We start from the raw sequence: 19033 nt of genomic DNA on the forward strand, positions 1-19033 counted from the left end.
AACGACACACCGGGACTGGGCAATTTACAAAAGAAAGAGGTTTAATGGACTTACGGTTCCACATGGCTGGGGAGGCCTCACAATCATGGCGGAAGGCAAGGAGGAGTAAGTCACTTCTCACGTGGATGTGGGCAGGCAAAGAGAGATAGCTTGTGCAGGGGAACTCCTTTTTATAAGACCATCAGATTTCGTGAGACTTATTCACTATCACGAGTACAGCATGGGAAAAACCTACCCCCATTATTCAATTACCTCCCACTGGGTCCCTCCCACAGCACGTGGGAATTCAAGATGAGATTTGGGTGGGGACACAGCCAAACCATATCAACTCCCCTTCTCTTTCAGCCTTGGCTTTACTTCATCTACCAATTTCCTGCGTTTTTGCCTTTTATTTCAGCTCTTCACTTCTGATTTAAACAGTTTGTTGGGTATTTATTATATACTTTCCCTGGTTGAATTCTGATTGCTCATTTAAATAACATATCTTTAGGCCAGACGCGGTGCTCAAGCCTGTAATCCCAGCACTTTGGGAGGCCAAGACGGGCGGACCACGAAGTCAGGAGATCGAGACCATCCTGGCTAACACGGCGAAACCCCGTCTGTACTAAAAATACGAAAAAAAAAAAAAACAAAAAAAAAACTAGCCGGGCGAGGTGGTGGGCGCCTGTAGTCCCAGCTACTCAGGAGGCTGAGGCAGGAGAATGGCGTAAACCCGGGAGGCGGAGCTTGCAGTGAGCTGAGATCCGGCCACTGCACTTCAGCCTGGGCGACAGAGCGAGACTCCGTCTCAAAATAAATAAATAAATAAATAAATAAATAACATATCTTTAATTGCAACTAAAACATGACTGTTTGGGTTTTATTTGATCCACTTGATAATCTGGTATGAAAAGGAATGTGCATCTCCGAATCTGTAGGTTCCACATCTGCAAATTCAACTAACCACAGATGGAAAATATTCTGAAATAAAAAACACAATACGGTATAACAACTACTTACATAATGCTTACTTACATTGTATTGGGTGTCATAAGTAACGCAGAGATTATTTAAAGTATACAGGATTATGTGTGCAGTTTATGTGCAAATACTACCCCATTTTATATAAAGGATTTGAGCATCCATGGATTTTGGTATTGAGGGAAGCTCAATACCAAGAGGAGGCTAGGGAAGGGAATAAAAAAGGAAAGAAAATAGCATTATGAGTTTGGTGAGTTTAAAGAGTTGAAAGATTATAGAATTTCTGGCCACCCATTTTACGGGATAGCCATCTGCCTTACTGTACCAAAAGCCAGTTATTAGTGGACAAACAGAGCTAATACAAAGGAGCTTTTGTTTGAAATAAGGTCAGTGGAAAAGTAATTGTGACGTGGATACTCTGTGCTATGAGAGGAGGGGGAAATCCAGTCCCCTGAGGTATGACTATAGTTGTTACTAGGTATAAAAGGTTTAGAAATCTAAGCTCTGTCCACTAATAACTGGCTTTTGGTATAGTAAGGCAGCCAGCTATCCTATGAAATGAGTGGCCAGAAATTCTATAATCTTTCAACTCACTGAACTCACCAAACTCATAATGCTATTTTCTTTCCTTTTTTATTCCCTTCCCTACCCTCCTCTTTCCACAGTTTTGCCAGTAATCTACTTGTGGATTTAATTTAATGCAGATATGTACATAATGTATAGATATGCAGATATGGGCATAATTTAATGCAGATATGTAATATTTTGACCTGATTGTAGATGCTTGGGAAAGTTGTCTGTTGAACTTGCATTAATCAGGTAAGATATTTTATATTGCAAGTAATTGGAAAACTCAGTTCAAACTGACTTATGTGAAAAATGGAAATTTGTGGTGTACATGACTGAAAAGGTGTTAAAATGGTTTTTTTCATAGCTTATTTCAAGGAACTTGAATGTCATGAGGACACAGTGATTTCTATATACATATATATTTCTTACTATGTATTATATATATCCTCATATATAATATATATTCTGAAAGATCTGATGAGCTGAAATATATACATATGTATGATCATGTATATTACATGTGATCATTGTATCACTGATATACATATATATCATGTATATTTATATATATGTACAAACACACAGTTTTTTCTGTGTGTTGGCACCATTTTTCATACAGCCTTTCTTTATTACCACAGAATTGCTGCAGCTATTCTGTAACTTATGATCCCTCAGGTTCAAGTCTAGTAGAAAGAAACAGTTACCTATTTTTCAGAATACCCAGCAGAATTCTTACCACATTTCATTGTCTCTGTTTGGTCATGCTACCGTCCCTGAACCAGTCACTGTGGTCAGGAGAATGGAACACTCTCATTAGTTAAGCCTCAATTCAAGTTACAAATTAATTTGTGGAACTGAGTTGAATCAACTCTTCCGGAACTATGTGGACTACGATTTGGGAAAGGCTTCTGCCCAGATGTTAGGAAATGATTATCTAAAGAGGAATGAAGGGTTACTGGAGGGCAAAGGTAGAATTTCTATTACATGGAAGTGAAGGTATTTCTCCCTTTTCTATAACCCTTACAGAGCCATTCCAACTTTGTTTTTACTTCTAATTGCCTTTTTTGCTTTTTAAAATGACTGTTCATCAAGTCTTTTGTTATCTTTATCTTCCTTATCATAGAAAACATACATTGAACCAAGACATGATCATATTATCTGGAAAAAAATACCTTTGTCCATTTGTTGATTACTGTTTTATAAGCTATGGATAAATACACACAGCAGAGGCTACATTTTATATCTTACGAATTTCATTGAGTCACGTATCTGAGGAATCTGATGTTATCTAGACTCTATATCAATCCCTATAATACCTTGCACAAGCGATAATCTAGTTGAGAGGTTGGCAAACTGCAGCTCAGGAATAGGCCACATCCAGCCTGCTGCTAGTTTTTGTAAATACAGTTCTATTAAAACCCAGTTGTGCCTATTTGTTTGTATTGTCTGTGACTATTTTCATCCTACAACAGCAGAATTGAGTCCTTGCAACAGAGACCTTATGGCCCACAAAGCCTGACATGTTTACTGTCTGGACTTTTACAGAAAAACATGCTAAACTCTTGTCTAGCCATTGCTTGAGTGTACTCTGGTGACAAAAATTCTCTCTGAGAGAGAATCATTTCTAAAAGCTCAATTATCAACAAACAAAAATAATACTACTTTCACGTGTCATCCATTCACTTAGGTCTAAAATAGTATCCCACCTAGGAAATATATTTCAGTTAAAACACAAACAACCTGGTTTCACACCTAAATTGTACCAAATTAGACACATTTTTCTTGCTTAAAAGATTTTCCTTAAGAGTTAAGTTTTAAAATATTGATAACCTGTATACACACACGTACCATGGAGTACCACTCAGCCATAAAAAAGAATGAAATTATGTCTTCTGTAACAATGTGGATGGAGCTGGAGGCCATTATGCTCAGTGAAATAACTCAGAAACAAAGTCAAATATCACATGCTCTGACTTATAAATGGGAGCTGAACAATGGGTACACATGGACATACAAAGTGGAATAATAGATATGGGGCACTGTAAAAGGTGGGAGGTGGGTAAGGGTTGAAAAAATACCTGAATAGTGAACATTGTACTTCATAGGTGATGAGTACTTTAAAAGCGTGGACTTCACCACTATGCATTATATACATGTAAGAAACCTGCACTTGTATCCTCTAAATCAATAAAAATAGAGAAAGAGACAGAATGAGAGAAAGAAAGGCAGACAGAAAGGAATTAAGAAAAGAAAACCTTATTCCCTCCTAGCAGCTCCATGATCAGATAATGATTTTGTCTGTATACACTGAGCTTTTTAAGGACAAGATGAACTTTAAAATGTCAGAAGCAAGCCTTCAAAAACATACAATTCAATCAATTGTACTTACTCATTAACAAAATCCCTAGTAATCAATTGAGTAAACATATGGCTGTCACTTGCTAGTTTCATCAAAAAGCATACTGCATAGTTGTTGTAACATACTCATTTTGTGATTGTTAGCTGTATTTGAATTATAAATATTGAGTTTATTTTCCAGACTACGTAACATACAATTTAACATGTTGCTACTGCATAAATATGCTCCATTCATCTTTTGAGAATGCTTAAAGCAGCTGTATTTATTTTTAGAATTATTTTCAGCTTGGATATTGTGGGGATTGCTAAATCAACCTTTTAAAAAGTTTAGGCTGGACATGGTGGCTCATGCCTGTAAACCTAGCATTTTGGGAGGTCAAGACAGGTTAATCACTTGAGTGCCGGAGTTTGAGACCAGCCTGGGCAACATGGCAAAACCCTGTCTCTACAAAAAAATACAAAAATTAGCTGGGTGTGGTGACGGGTGCCTGTATTCCTAGCTACTCAGGAGGCTGAGGTGGGAGGATCACCTGAGTCCAGGAGGTCGAGGCTGCAGTGAGCCACTCCAGCCTTGGTGACAGAGTAAGACCCTCTCAAAAAAAAGTAAATAAATAAAAAATAAAATGTTTAATACATTTAGCTACCTATTTTCTCAGATTGTAGATAAATGGACTCTTGCTTCAGTGATCTAAGTTTGAGTGTTTTTGATCTATTAAGTGACAGTGCAAACAGTGCTATCAACCTAATAAAATGGATTAAAATCCACAAAATATACTTTGAAACAAACTAAATTAGTACTTGTTAATCTTGCTTAGTATATGATTGATAAATATTTAAATAACACATTATTTACTTCTAGGAACCCTGTTTTAATATAAAGGATTACAGAAGGTCTATAAATCAAATTTTATTTGAATTTTATTACTTAGTTGATTTAGGATGGAGATGTGCTAAATATTACTTATTGCATGCTCTGACAAGTAGTTAATTCTAATTAATTTTTTATAATATTAGACTTTTTTCCCCCTCTGGATTCAGTATGTGTGTATCTCGAAAATGATTTCAGAGTATTGATAATGTAAATATAGCGGTGATAGGAATAAAAATGTCAATATTTAAGCTCATAGGCTGAATCTGCTTTTAGGAATGATTTTATGCTAATAAAATTTACTTAATATTGATTTATTTAATGGCAATAACCATGATAGGTTAAATTACTTATTATGCTACATAGATGAAAAAGCAACAGTGCCACTATAGACTCGTCAATGTGGCAACTAGTAAAATGAGGAGAAGGGATCCTTAATGAAGGTTGTAAGCAGAATACATGGAGAAAATTAAGATAATGAGTAGTAGGTAAGAGAATAGCACTTTCCACAATTATTTCTTGGCAGCTCTTTGATACTTTTAGGATATTTTTGAAAGTGATCTTTTTCTTTTAATTATTGAAAGTGATTTTTTTCTCTTAATCACATAAGCTATTTTGAAACAAATGGGATTCCTTCAGTTTTTCTTAAGAAACCCCAGAACTGTCATATATCACAGCCTCTGTTAAAGTATATATATAGAAATAAATACTAAGATATAATGTTCAGTGATCTTGAGCACAAGATTTTGTTTTTGGTTTTACTCTGGTTTGGTGTTGTAATTTTCAAATTGAAATAAATGCCCATTCACATTTTATTTTAAAACCGTGATCTCTTCTGCTCTCTTTGTAGTGGTTGAGTAGTATTGCAGCTGTTCTGATCTCTTTGCATTGACTTACAAGATGCCATTTTTTCTATTTTCTTTTCTTACCATACTATTACTTAATGTGGTTTCCCTTTCACTATTCCTAATTCTTATTTCCCACATTCTTTTTTCTTTTTTGAGATGGAGTCTCACTCTGTCGCCCAGGCTGGAGTGCAGTGGCATGATCTTGGCTCACTGCAACCTCCCTCTCCTGGGTTCCAGCAATTCTCCTGCCTCAGCCTCTTGAGTAGCTGTGGTTATAGGTGCATGCCATCATATTCGGCTAATTTTTTTTTTTTTAGTAGAGGCGGGGTTTCACCATGTTGACCAGACTGGTCTCAAATTCCTTACCTCAAATGCTGCACCTGCGTCGGCCCCCTCAAAGTGCTGGGATTGCAGACGCGAGCCACCGTGCCTGGTCCACACACGACTTTAAATGTTGATGAACTCCAGAATTCCCTTCTTGTGTATTTGCTGACTTAATACATTTGACCATTTATAAAATAAAAGCATTTCAAAACAATTTTTAAAACAGAATAGAACAAAGGATTTAAATAAGTTTCAAAGCATTTTATATATCAGTGATCTGTGTTACTATTTAGTAAATATTATAACATTTTTCTTTTAGAATTCAAACCTGATACATCAGAAAGTGCCTCCTCCTAATGATCGACAAGGATCTCCAATATTGTCATTCATCATTCTTGAACAATTTAATACTATTCGTTTAGTACAAAGTGTTCACCAGTCTCTTGCTGCTCTCAGCAAAGTCATCAGAGGAACTACTTTATTGAGTTCAGAAGTACAAAAATTGGCAAGTGCTTTATTAAACCAAAAGGTAAGCGAGTACTAACTGTATGTATTTTTATTTCATTTTTATAAGTGACTCCTCCATCACACATATATTTGTTAGGAATATATAGTTAATAGTAGCAGAAGACCCAAGTCACACTGGCTTAAGCCATATAAAAATTAATTGGCTGATGTAACTGAAGAATCCAGTGGTATCTAGCATTATGCCAGCTTATGTAAGAACTTAAATTGTCATTAGGGCGTCAGCTTACGTAGTTGACTAGTAGCTATCTAGTGTTGTATATATAATGAAATCTATGTTGATTTCACTTTGGGGCAGGTCCCCTATACATGAGCTTGAGTTTTATATTCTGAGCTCCAAGTCCAACAGAAAGAACACATGTTTTCTAGTAATGCACACAAAAATCTTAGGATTTGCTTTGATTAAAACCAGTTGGCTCATGTGTCATGCCTATTCCCATACTAGTTCAGTGGGCAGTGTATACAAAGCTCTCACTGACCACAGTTTCCACCAAATGCCTCTTCTTAGAGCTGGGGATGGATTTATCTTTGCCTGTAACCCATATACTGAGAGTAGGAAAACGATGGTTACCAGTGAAAAGTCTAGATACTTTTAGAAGAAAGGGAAATCAACACTTCTTGTGCTGAAAAATTGGACCTTTTTAAATGATAGTAAAATCCATGTATTTTATAGCTATTTGATAGAAACAAAAATATGGGATGTTCTGCATAGATTTATTTTAGCTGTTTGGAGAATAGAAACTTTGCAGAAGTTGGTATCTGGAAAATACTTCACTGGAGTACTATAGGAATTAAGTTGTCTTTCCGCCCCCCTTGCTCTTTATACTCAATATAGGCAATCCTCTGATAGTCAACCTGAAAGTCCTCTCTGTTTATATTCTGTTTGAATATAAAATAATAGCCTTCCTGGAACTTCCTACATTCATATATATAGTAACATTAAAATATCCAGTGCTTTTCTACATATAAAGAAAGGTCTACTCTGGCATCCTTACCTTCTTTTTTACCTTGAAAAATAATCTGTTTTGCATTGCTTTTTCTTTGCGCATAGATCACCATTTCTGTTAATCAACTGTGATTATGAAAATACTATAGTTTTGATTTGTACCACAGATTATAACTAATTTGTTTTTAATTTGGGGTAGATATATTGTCAGTCATGGAAGATTCTTGGCACAGTGAAGGAACCAGTTGGAAAGGATTCTAAACTTTCTAAGAACTTTACTTAATTAACTCATTTAATCACCACAATAACATTCTGAGTGACATACTATTATCTCTATTTTACTGTGATGAATTTGACGCAGTAGGGTGTTACATAACCAGAGTCACACAGCAAAGAGTTCCAGAATCACGATTTGAATCTGGGTATGTCCTGTTGTGATAATAAATGTAAATGCTTCAAATTTATATATCAAAATATAAATGTCCTTGAGAGTAAATTTCTTTTTCCAACTATATGCTGTAGAGAACAAAATGTATCAGTAAGACAAATTACTGTTGAATTAGAAGAGAAAATAATAACATAGGAAGATGACATGTAGAAGAGAACAGTAAGTCTAGTAGGACTGGTACACAATGAAGTATAATTAGGATTGTATTAGATTTTGAGGTCTTTAAAGCCAAAGAAAGGAACCTGGATTAAATGCTGTAGGCAATAATTATATTTATATGTAGAAATAATATAGCAAAATGGCTAAGAATGTGGCCTCTGGAATATGTCTGCCTGTTTGAGTTCTATTCTACCACATAGCAACTGTGTAACCTTGGGTAGGTTAATTAAGCCTCTCTAAACTTCGCTTTTCTCGTTGTAAAATGAGGGTAATAATGGTACCTCATTATTATGAGGTACCTCATGGGATTATTACAAGAATTAGAACATCAGTAAAGTGCTTGGCACATAGCAAGCACCCTACAAATGTTGTTCTTGTTATTGTTATTTTAGGATAATTTTACTATGAAAAGCTCTTCAAGTATTTATCTGGTATCATTGTGCAAAATAAGTTTATAGAAATAGGAATACCATGTAGGTTACTGTAATTCTCATCTCAGGAAGAGGTAGTTAAGTTAGGGCCTGGAATAAGATATTTCAAGATGGTTCTATGTGATATTAATAAAAAATGTAAGAGGTAATTGGTAACCCATCAGAGATAGTGAAGAGGTAAGAGGTGCCCCATCAGAGATAGTGAAGGAGGTTTCAAAATATTCTGAGATTTATAGGAGGGTGAAGTAAATACCTGAAGTAATTGTGATGGATAGTGCTTGAATTATCTGTTTTTAACTACCTTCTATTAGGCTGTGGTGAGCTCAAGTAATTGAAACTCCTGATGCAAGTAATACAGATGTATTCAGGAGGGGTACTTCTAAGGGGTTGAGGGGAAAAATGCCTGTTGAGGGTCCGTGTCCCCCTAATTCTGGTATAGGAGCTAGACTAGAGTGGTAAAATGTCCAGAAGAAACCAGCACAGAATACTTCTGAGATAATAAATGGGATTATTCCATATCGGAGGCCTTTTTGGACAATGGTTGTATGGTGGCCTTGAAATGTACTTTCTTGGATAATATCACATCATCAGTGGTATATAGTTAGTGTATTGGATAATAGGCTTAGGGTTAAAAGAGTTGTAGAGTTGAAGTGAAATCACATGGCCAGGCCAGATGTTATTAGAAGAGCTGAGAGAGCCCCTGTTAATGGTCAGGGGCTGGGGTTGACTATATGGTGCGCATGTGTTTGGTGGGTCATTATGTATTGTCATGTAGATAGAGGCTTAAGGGCTAGGGTGAATTCGAGAATGGTTAGTAGGATTAAAATAATGAAAGCAATTGAAGCTGTAGGAAGACTAATAGTTGATAGTACTAGTGTGGCTCCTCCGATTAAGTATATTAGTAGGTGGCCGGCTGTAATGTTGGCTGTTAATCGTTCAACTAGTGCTATCAGTTGGATGAATAGGCTAATAATCTCAATGATTACCAATACAGGAATAAGTGGTATGGGTCTGCCTTGTGGTAAAGAGTGGGCTAAGGAGATTTTCTCTTTTAAACCAGAAGCCTGTAATGACTGTGCCTGCTCATAAGGGGACTGCTATACCTAAATTTATTGATAATTGGGTAATTGGTGTAAATGAATGGGGTAGAAGCCCAAGGAGATTGGTCGAGGCAATGAAGAAAACTAGGGATATCAGTATTAGGCATCAGGTTTGTCCTTTAATGTTATGAGCAATTATTATTTGTTTTAGTACAAGTTGAACTATTCATTGTTGACTGGAGATCAGTCGATTACTAATTAGATGATTGGAGGTTAGATAGTACGGTGGGAAATAAAATGGTTAATACTACTGCGGGTAGACCTAGAAATGTCAGGGTAATAAAAGAGGTGAATAAATTTTCATTCATTTTAATTCTCAAGAGGTTAAATGTTCTTGTGTTTTGATTATTTTTTGTGTAGGGGGTGTGTAATAAATGAGAATAAAGTTATGATTAGTGACAAGATAACAATAGATCATGTGGAAATAATCTAGTCGAGGCATTCACTGCAGAGAGGTGCAGACCTCTCAATCTTTAACTTAAAAGGTTAAAGCTAAGTAGCTTTACAGTGATATTATAGTGTGGTTGTGGATCAGGTTTCAAAATTTTTTAAGGGAATTGATTCTAGCATTATAGGTATAAAACTGTGGTTAGACCCACAAATTTTTGAGCACTGTCCATAGTAGAGGCCTGGTCGTGTAGCAGTCAAGGTAGTTTAAGCGTTCAGGAATTGCATCTCTTTTGATGCCTAATGAGGGAATAGTTCATGAGTGTAAGATGTCTTTTGATAAGACTAATCTACAGATGGGTATCTCTATTGGGAGAACTGTTAGGTTATCAACTTCAAGGAGTCAAAGCTCTCCTGGCTTTAAGTCTGCTGTTGGGGTTACATAAGAATCAAAGCCTAACTCTTCATATTCTGTACACTCATAGCTTCAGTATCAGTGGTGACCAATTGTTTTGATGGTAATAGAAGGGTTGTGAACCTCATCTGTTTTATATAGAATATGTAGGGATGGAAGGGCAATTAAAATTAAGATAATGGCAGGTAAGATAGTTCAGACAGTCTCGATTTCTTGGGCATCTATGGTGTTAGTATGAATTGATTTTGTTGTGAGTATTCGGGAAATAATATATAGGACCAGAGAACTAATTAGGAAAATAATTATAAGAGTGTGGTCATGGAAAGTGAGTAATGCTTCCATAATAGTAGCTCCATAATAGTAGCGCCTCAAAGGCCTAACTAAACTGTCATAATGGATGAACCATTACGACATACAGGGTTTGACCTATAAATTTGACAAAGTTATGTAATGATTTTACTAATATCTTATCAAGAAAGCCATAGAGGTTATGGGATTGGCTAGAAACCAGTTTCTGGAGGTTTGATTCCTTCCTTTTTTGCTTAGGTTTTCACATAGGTAGGTTCTTCGAATGTGTGGTAAGGTGGTGGACAGCCGTAAAGTCATTCTAAATTAGGAGATGATTATTCAGTTGTTAGAACTTTTCATTTTGAAGCAAAGGCTTCTCAGCTCATAAAAATTATTAGTATAACCGCTGTTAGTGAGATAAATGAGCCTACTGATGAGATAATATTTCATGTGGTATACGCATCGGGATAATCGGAGTAACGTTGGAGCATACCGGATAGGCTGAGGAAGTGCTGTGGGGAAAAAGTTAAATTAACACCTATAAATATAATGGTGAAGTGGATTTTAGCCTAAGTCTGATTAATTGTATAACCTGAAAATAAGGGGAATCAGTGGACAAAGCACTGTATCATGGTGAATACTGCTCCTATTGATAGGACGTAGTGGAAACGGGCTACAACATAATGTGTGTCATGTAACATAATGTATAGTGATGAATTAGCTAGTACAATGCCGGTTAGACCTCCTACTGTGAAAAAGAAAATGAATCCTAGGGCTCAGAATATTGTGGGAGATCATTTGATGTTACCGCCGTGCACTGTAGCTAATCAGCTAAAGACCTTGACGCCAGTAGGGATAGCAATAATTATAGTAGTGGCAGTGAAGTATGTCCATGTGTCTACGTCTATTCCTACTGTAAATATATGGTGAGCTCATACGATAATCCCTAGGAAGCCAATTGATGTTATAGCTCATACTATGCCCCCATATACCCAAATGGTACCCTTTCTTTCAGAATAATGTTACGATATGGGCAATTATTCCAAAGCCTGGTAGAATAAGGATATAGACTTCAGGGTGACCAAAGAATCAGAATAAATGTTGATACAAGATAGGGTTGCCTCCCCCAATAGGATCAAAAAAAGTAGTATAAGGTTACAGTCAGTTAATAATATGGTAATGCCGGCAGCTAGAACTGGGAGAGAAAGGAGGAGAAGGACTGCTGTAATGATGACTGATCAGACGAAAAGGGATATTTGATATTGGGATAAGGCTGGGGGGTTTATATTAAATCATGGTAATAAAGTTAGTGGCTCCTAAAATAGAATAAACACCAGCCAAGTGGAGTGAGAAGATGGTTAGACCTACAGAGGTTCCTGCATGAGTTAGGTTCCCTGCTAAAGGGGGATAAACGCGTTCTAGCGCCAGCTTCTACCAGAGGATGCAAGCAGGAAAGGGGAGGAGAAGTCAGAAGTTCATATTATTTATCCAGGGAAATGCTATGTTGGGTGCCCCAATTATCAGAGGGAATAGTCAGTTACCAAAACCCCCAATTATGATTGCTATGACCATAAAGAAGATTAATACAAATGCGTGGGTTGTAACAATAACGTTATAAATCTGATAATCTCCTAGCAGAGTTCCTGGTTGGCCTAATTCTGCTCGAATTAGGAGGCTTAAGGCAGTGCCCACTATTCCCACTCATGCACCAAATAACAGATATAGTGTTCTGATGTCTTTGTGGTTAGTTGAAAACAATCAATGATTGATAAACATAAGTGAAAAAAAGGTAAAATGGCTAAGTAAGCATTAGACTATAAATCTAAACACAGAGGTCAAGGCCTCTTTTTACCAGCCCTGAGGTGATTTCTCATGTTGAGTTGCAAATTCAAAGGAGCAGCTTCAATCCTGCCGGGGCTTCTCCTGCCTTTCCCCCACAATGGCAGGAGAAATAGATTGAAGTCAGTTGATTAGGGTGTTTAGCTGTTAACTAAATTGGTGGCTTGAATTCCACCAATCTAGCAAGAGCTTAGCTTAATTAAAGTGATTGATTTGCATTCAACTGATGCAGAATAGTCTTGCAGTCCTTAGATCTGTTACAGAAATTAAGTGTAATTTACTTACTAAGGGCTTTGAAGGTTCTTGGTCTTATTTAACCTAAATTTGTAAGTTATGATTAGTATTATTGGAGAGATGGGTAAAAGGAAGGTAGAAGACATAAGTGAGAGGAGGAGTAGTATGAGTTTTGTGCTTTCGAATTGTCATTTTATTTTCATATTATATGTGGGGAATATTATTACTGAGATAGAATAAATTAGGCATATATAAAAGTATAGGTAGAGTAGGGTTATGGAGGAGCTATAATGGTTGGGGTAATAAGACAGTTGTTTTTTGTAAATTCTCGAATGATGGCTCATTTGGGCAGAAATCCTGTTAGTGGAGGTAAACCTCCTAGGGATAATAGAATTAGTGGGATTATAGGTGTTAACCATGTTAGCTTCAGGCATGAGATAGTGACAGGGTTGTAGTGCTTATGCTCAGGTTGAGTGAGTGCTAGGAATGCCGTGATTGTTAAAATAAATGATCAGGTTAAGAATAGTAATGCTTGGGCTATAAATCAGTACTGCTATTATTCAACCTATATGACTAATTGAGGAGTAGGCTAGGATTTTGCACAATTGTGTTTAAGTAACCCCCAACCAACCACCAAAAAGAATAAAAAAAACAGAGAAAAAATATGTGTATTGATGGAAAAAAAAAAAAGAAAAATAAGAGAGGGGCTAGTTTTTGTCATATGAGGAGAAGTATGCCAGACATTAGAGAGGTTCCTTGAGTCACTTTTGGGACTCAGAAATGAAGAGGGCTCTTTCTAGTTTTATTACTAGGGCTGTTATTAAGGATGAAAACTGATTAATAGTATTTATTGTTCATGTCCAGAGTACAGGTTATTGGAAAAGATACCTGTCATACGAATTATAGATGGTGGTTGCTTGTGTAAGGAAATATTTGGTGGCTGCTTCTCCAGGGTGGGGATTTATTTTTTTCAATTAAGATTGGAGTAAGAGCTAATATGTTTATTACTAGGCCTGTCCAGATGAGAAATTAGTGTGAGCCTAGTATTGTGATAAGACTTCCTGTGAAAATACTTAAAGAAATAATAAGTTGGGCTATTAGATTAATTAGTGCAAGAAGGATATAACCAACAGTTTCGGGGTGTGGGCCCGCTAGCTTATTTAGCTGACCTTACTTTAGGACGTGGCATAATAAGTAGCACGGAGAATTTTGGATTCTCAGGGGTACATTCAATTCTTATATTTCTAGAAATAAGAGGATTTAAACCTCTATTGTTTATCAAAATAATTCTTTTATCAGACATCTATGTTTGGGATAGAATGCTGGAAATTAGAATAGGCATTGAGATATATGCAGAATGCTAGTGTAAGTGGTAGAAAATTTTTTCATGGGAGATATATGAGTTGGTCGTAGCAGAAACGGGGGTATGCTGTTCGAATTCATAAAAACAGAGTAGTTAAAAGGAGTGTCTTTAGATAATGAAATTTGTGGTATAGAGTTCTGGTGAATGTATGCTGTGTAGTGCTCTTAGAAATTATGATAATATTCATATATTATGCTATGAAGAAGAGGGCAAATGAACCTGCAGCATATTCGATGTTGAAGCCTGAGGCTCTGATTCTTCTTCTGTTAGCTCAAAAGAAGCCCAGTTAGTTTCTGCTAGTGTGGAGATAAATCAGATTATGGCTAGGGGCCATCGTGGTAGGAATAGTCAGAGGAATTCTTGCGTTGTGATGAGTGCGTGTAAGTAAAATGAGCCACTTATCACAACTGATAATGGGATAATGGCTAGGGTGACTTCATATGAAATTTGTTTGGGCTACAGCTTGTAATGTGCTGATTAGTACATAATTTGAATTAGATGCTCATACTGATCATAGAATACATGGCTAGGCTTGATGTGGCTAGTGTAAATAGGAGGCCTTTATTAAAATTAATTAGAGGATCTGCTATAGGGAGGTAAGTTCACAAGAGGAGAGCGATAGAAAGGGCCAGGGTTGGAGCAATAATATAAAGGGTGACAGTAGATGCTGAGGGTCATAAGGGTTCTGTGGTGAAAAGTTTTATTGCGTCAGCGAATGGTTGAAGCAGTCCATAGGGGCCTACAATGTTAGGTCCTTTGCATAGTCGTATATAGCCTAAGATTTTTCATTCAATGAATGTAAGGAATGCTATAGCAATTGTAGTGGGAATAATAAGTAGGAGGTGGTTAATTGTAGGCATATTGTTAAGAAGAGGAGTTGAACCTCTGATTTATAAAGTTTTAAGTTTTATGCAATTGCCGGGCTCTGCCATCTTAAACCCTGTTCTCAGGTCAGATGTGTGATGATTTGTTAGATTGAGATAGTATCATCTGTGAGGTGAGGGTGCTTTATGAAGTGGGCCCTATTTCTCTTGTCCTTTCGTACTAGGAGAAATATTAAATAGCTAGAAACCGACCTGTATTATTCCAGTCTGAACTCAGATCACGTAGACTTTATTGTTGAACAAACGAACTCTTAATAGCAGCTACAGCATTAGGATAGCCTGATCCAACATCAAGGTTGTAATCCCTATTGTCAATGTGGACTCTAGAATAGAATTGCGCTGTTATCCCTAGGGCAACTTATTCCATTGATTAAATTATTGGGTCAATATATGTTGACTTGCTTAGACTAGTGCAGTCTTAGTTTAGGTTGTTCAGAGGTTGAATTATGCTCCGAGACCCCAGCCAAAAATTTTAATGCAGTGGTATGGGTTAGGGCGAGTTTCTATTTGCATTAATGAAATAAAGCTCCATAGGGTATTTTCATTTTATTTGTTTATATCCTACCGAATAATTTCACTGATTTAAAGTAAGAGACAGCTGAAGCTTTGTGTGGCCATTTATAGAAGTTCCTATTTAGGAAACAAGTGATTATGCTACCTTTGCACAGTCAGGACACCATGGCCGTTGAACATATATCACTGGGCAGGTAGTGCCTCTAATACTGGTAATGCTAGAGGTGATGTTTTTGGTAAACAGGCAGAGTAAGATTTGCTGAGTTCCTTTTACTTTTTGTAAACTTTCCTTCGAGAATACCTGTGTTGGATTAGCAGTATAAATAATAGGGTCCTTATTATATCACTTACTAATATTAGGCTGTTAACTGTCAGTGAGTTCTTTCGGTCTGATGTAAGCTTATGCAATAGAGAATATCTTCATGTTACTTACATTAACATTATTGCTTCTGTTAAGTAATAGATTAAGTCCAATGTAATATTGGGATTCAGTAGAGTGGTTAGGATTTAAAATAGTTAGATATTGAGCTTGAACGCTTTCTTAATTGGTGGCTGCTTTGGGGCCAACTATGGTGGTAATAATTTTTACTCTCTGGAGGAAGGTTATTTCCTAGGGTATAAAGATCTGTCCCTCTTTAGACTAGCAGTTAAACTTACAGAAGGACTAAGTAGTTCTGTGGGTAACTAGACGGCTATGCTTGATGTGGCTAGTATAAATAGGAGACCTTTATTAAAATTAGAGTATCTGCTATGGGAGTTGTCTAAGATTCTATCTTGGACAACCAGCTATGACCAGGCTCAGTAGGTTTGTCACTGCTACTCATGAATCTTCCCACTATTTTGCCACATAGGTGAGTATGCTCTTCCGCTGTTCTTGGGTAGCTCATCTGGTTTTGGGGGCTTGGCTGTGGGTCTCTCTGTAAAGTTATTTCTAGTTATTACATTATGCAGAAGGTATAAGGGTTTGTCTTTGCTTTTTATGCCGGATTCAGTTCTTTCATCTTTCCCTTATGGTACTATGTCTATTGTGCCAGGATGAAATTTGCGTCACCTATACTTTTACATAAGATAAATGGTTTAAGATTATTTGATGATATCTTTAGTGAGGTTTGGAGTGAGATTTGGCTCAAAGTGATCAGGTCGTAATGAAATCTTCTGGGTATAAGCCAGATACTTTGGATTAAGCTGTACTTTGGTTTGTCCAAGTGCACTTTCCAGTATGCTTACCACGTTATGACTTATCTCCTCTATATGTGTGTAGAGAGTTTTTAGTACAAGGGATTTCTAGAATAGTATTTGAAAAGGTGACAGGCAGTGTGTGTGTGCTTCATGGCCTTATTCAACCAAGCACTCTACTCTTGGTTTACCGCGAAATCCTCCTTGAGTCTTTAGATTTCATAAAATTTTTTGTGAGATTTTCTGGGTATAGAAAATGTAGCCCATTTCTTGCCACCTCATGAGCTACACCTTGACCTAACGTTTTTATGTGTATTACTTGTACTTACTCTATAACCTTTTTAGGTTTGCTAAGATGGCGGTATATACGCTGGGGGCATGAGGTGGTGAGGTAGATTGGGGTTTATCGATTATAGAACAGGCTCCTCTAGAGGGACATAAAGCACCACCAAGTCCTTTGAGTTTTAAGCTATTGCTTGTAGTATTCTGGTTAATGGTTTTGTTAATGTAACTATTACAGTTTAGGGCTAAGCATAGTGGGGTATCTAATCCCAGTTTGGATCTTAGCTGTCGTGTCTTCAGGATATTAAAGCTACTTTCGTAGTATATTTTATTTCAGCCTAAGTATTTTACAACTTAAATGGAGTTTAGCTTTATTGAGTGCAGATCTTAAACACTCTTTACGCCGAGTTCTATTGGCTTGGGTCAATGGTATGGCCACGGTGGCTGGCCCGAAATTGACCAACCCTATATATCAGTATAGCTTAAACTTTTGTTTATTACCAAATATTTATCATTGCTGTTTCCCGTGGGGGTGTGGTTGAGCAAACTATTTTGAGCTGCATTTGTGCATGCTTGATACTTGCTCCTTTTGATCTGGGTAATATAGAGGGCATTTTTCACTGGGGTGGGGATGCTTGCATGTGTAATCTTACTAAGAGCCAATGGAAAGACCAGGATCAAATCTATCTGTTTATAGGGTTGTGTAATCCCATCTAGACATTTTCAGTGTCTTGCTGTAAATAATTAAGCTACATTAACTGCATAAATCCTTGAGTATAAAGTTAGAATACAAGGAAAGAAGAAATAAGTATACATAGTCATTTACAGTTCTAGAAATCCAGTGGTTTAAAGTTGAGTTGGCAGAGGTTTAGTTGGGGGTTACTCTTAATTAGGGTGTAATTGATTTAGGCTATGATATATAGGGTAGCACTTTCAGAAGGGTATATTCAAGGTATCATATCAGTATTAGGGTGGGAAATTAGTTGTGCTTATTGTATAAAATGGAGGCTTAGTTTAGTAGGGTTTTACGATTGTTAGGAAAATTACATCAATCGAGGGATAGCTGTTGAGGTACTTGTGATTAAAATACGATTTCTGGGCAAATTTGGTTTCTTGTTTTGTTTCTGCTATTAATTATCTCACTGACTTGTGGCATAAACACTTGAAAAACAAGGATAATTTAAGTCATTTTCTATGATTATAATATGTGGCTTAGATTATGTTGAAAGATAAAGAACAAGAAGGGCTTAATTATATGAAACAATTCTTTCATTAAAGACCAAAATATTTTAGAAAGGGGTCATAAATTTTTAATTTTTATATTTTTTTCTTTGAACCAAAATCTGAAAGTATTTCATTATCTCACATAGCAACCAAACTGGATGGCTTATTTCTTAAAGTGTATTTATGTAAGATGCAGATAATTTTAATATATAAAGTATTCTATATTATACTTTGAATTGAGAAATGCAACCTCAGAAAATATCACTACTTGTGAAATATTTGTATTAATTGTATGAAAATGAATTTGTTAAAATTCTTTCAAAGAATGAAAAATGTGTTTTACAAAGCATGTTTAAATTCTGTCCCAGATGGTATTCTTAGAAATAGTTTAGGCTATTTGATGAAATTCAAATGAGACTAGTCTGAATTTCACTAAGATCAGATCAGTAAAACACTTTCTGACATCTACTTTCTAATGAGTTTTAACAAAAACTGATAATTCAGTACTACTCCATTTATTTCAAAATAAAAGTTAATTTTTTTATTACATTTGAATGTGACAAGTTATGTATGATGCCATATGATTTAATGTGCTTTAGGAAAGAGTTCAGTACTTGACATTTTCTTTACTATGTGTGACATGATTGGAGTAGGAAATTTCCTAGAGAGAATAATGACTTATTTCTTTGACAACTTATGATTATCAGCTAAAACTTTTCTTTTAAATACACAATATTTATAATTTGTTAAAGAAAACAATATTGTAAAATAGTTATCTTCTACATGTTAGAACATAAGCTTTAAAACATAATTTAAAATATATGGCAAAAATTGCAAAGGTTCAAATGCCAAATTGCTTTATCTTGCTGAATAATCACTGAGAATGTACCA

At 36.1% G+C, this 19033-nt stretch overlaps 1 protein-coding gene across 1 annotated transcript in view; it reads left to right on the forward strand.

Annotated features, from left to right (window-relative positions):
* Positions 1 to 19033, forward strand: part of DYNC2H1 (dynein, cytoplasmic 2, heavy chain 1) — a 376294-nt gene that overhangs the window by 290083 nt on the left and 67178 nt on the right. Inside the window, exon 85 of the mRNA XM_011984411.1 lies at positions 6248 to 6457. Within this exon, the coding sequence (XP_011839801.1) occupies positions 6248 to 6457 (210 nt within the window). The remainder of the gene's footprint in view (positions 1 to 6247; positions 6458 to 19033) is intronic.

This window comes from Mandrillus leucophaeus, unplaced genomic scaffold (assembly GCF_000951045.1).
Source record: "Mandrillus leucophaeus isolate KB7577 unplaced genomic scaffold, Mleu.le_1.0 Scaffold267, whole genome shotgun sequence".
Taxonomy (NCBI): domain Eukaryota; kingdom Metazoa; phylum Chordata; class Mammalia; order Primates; family Cercopithecidae; genus Mandrillus; species Mandrillus leucophaeus.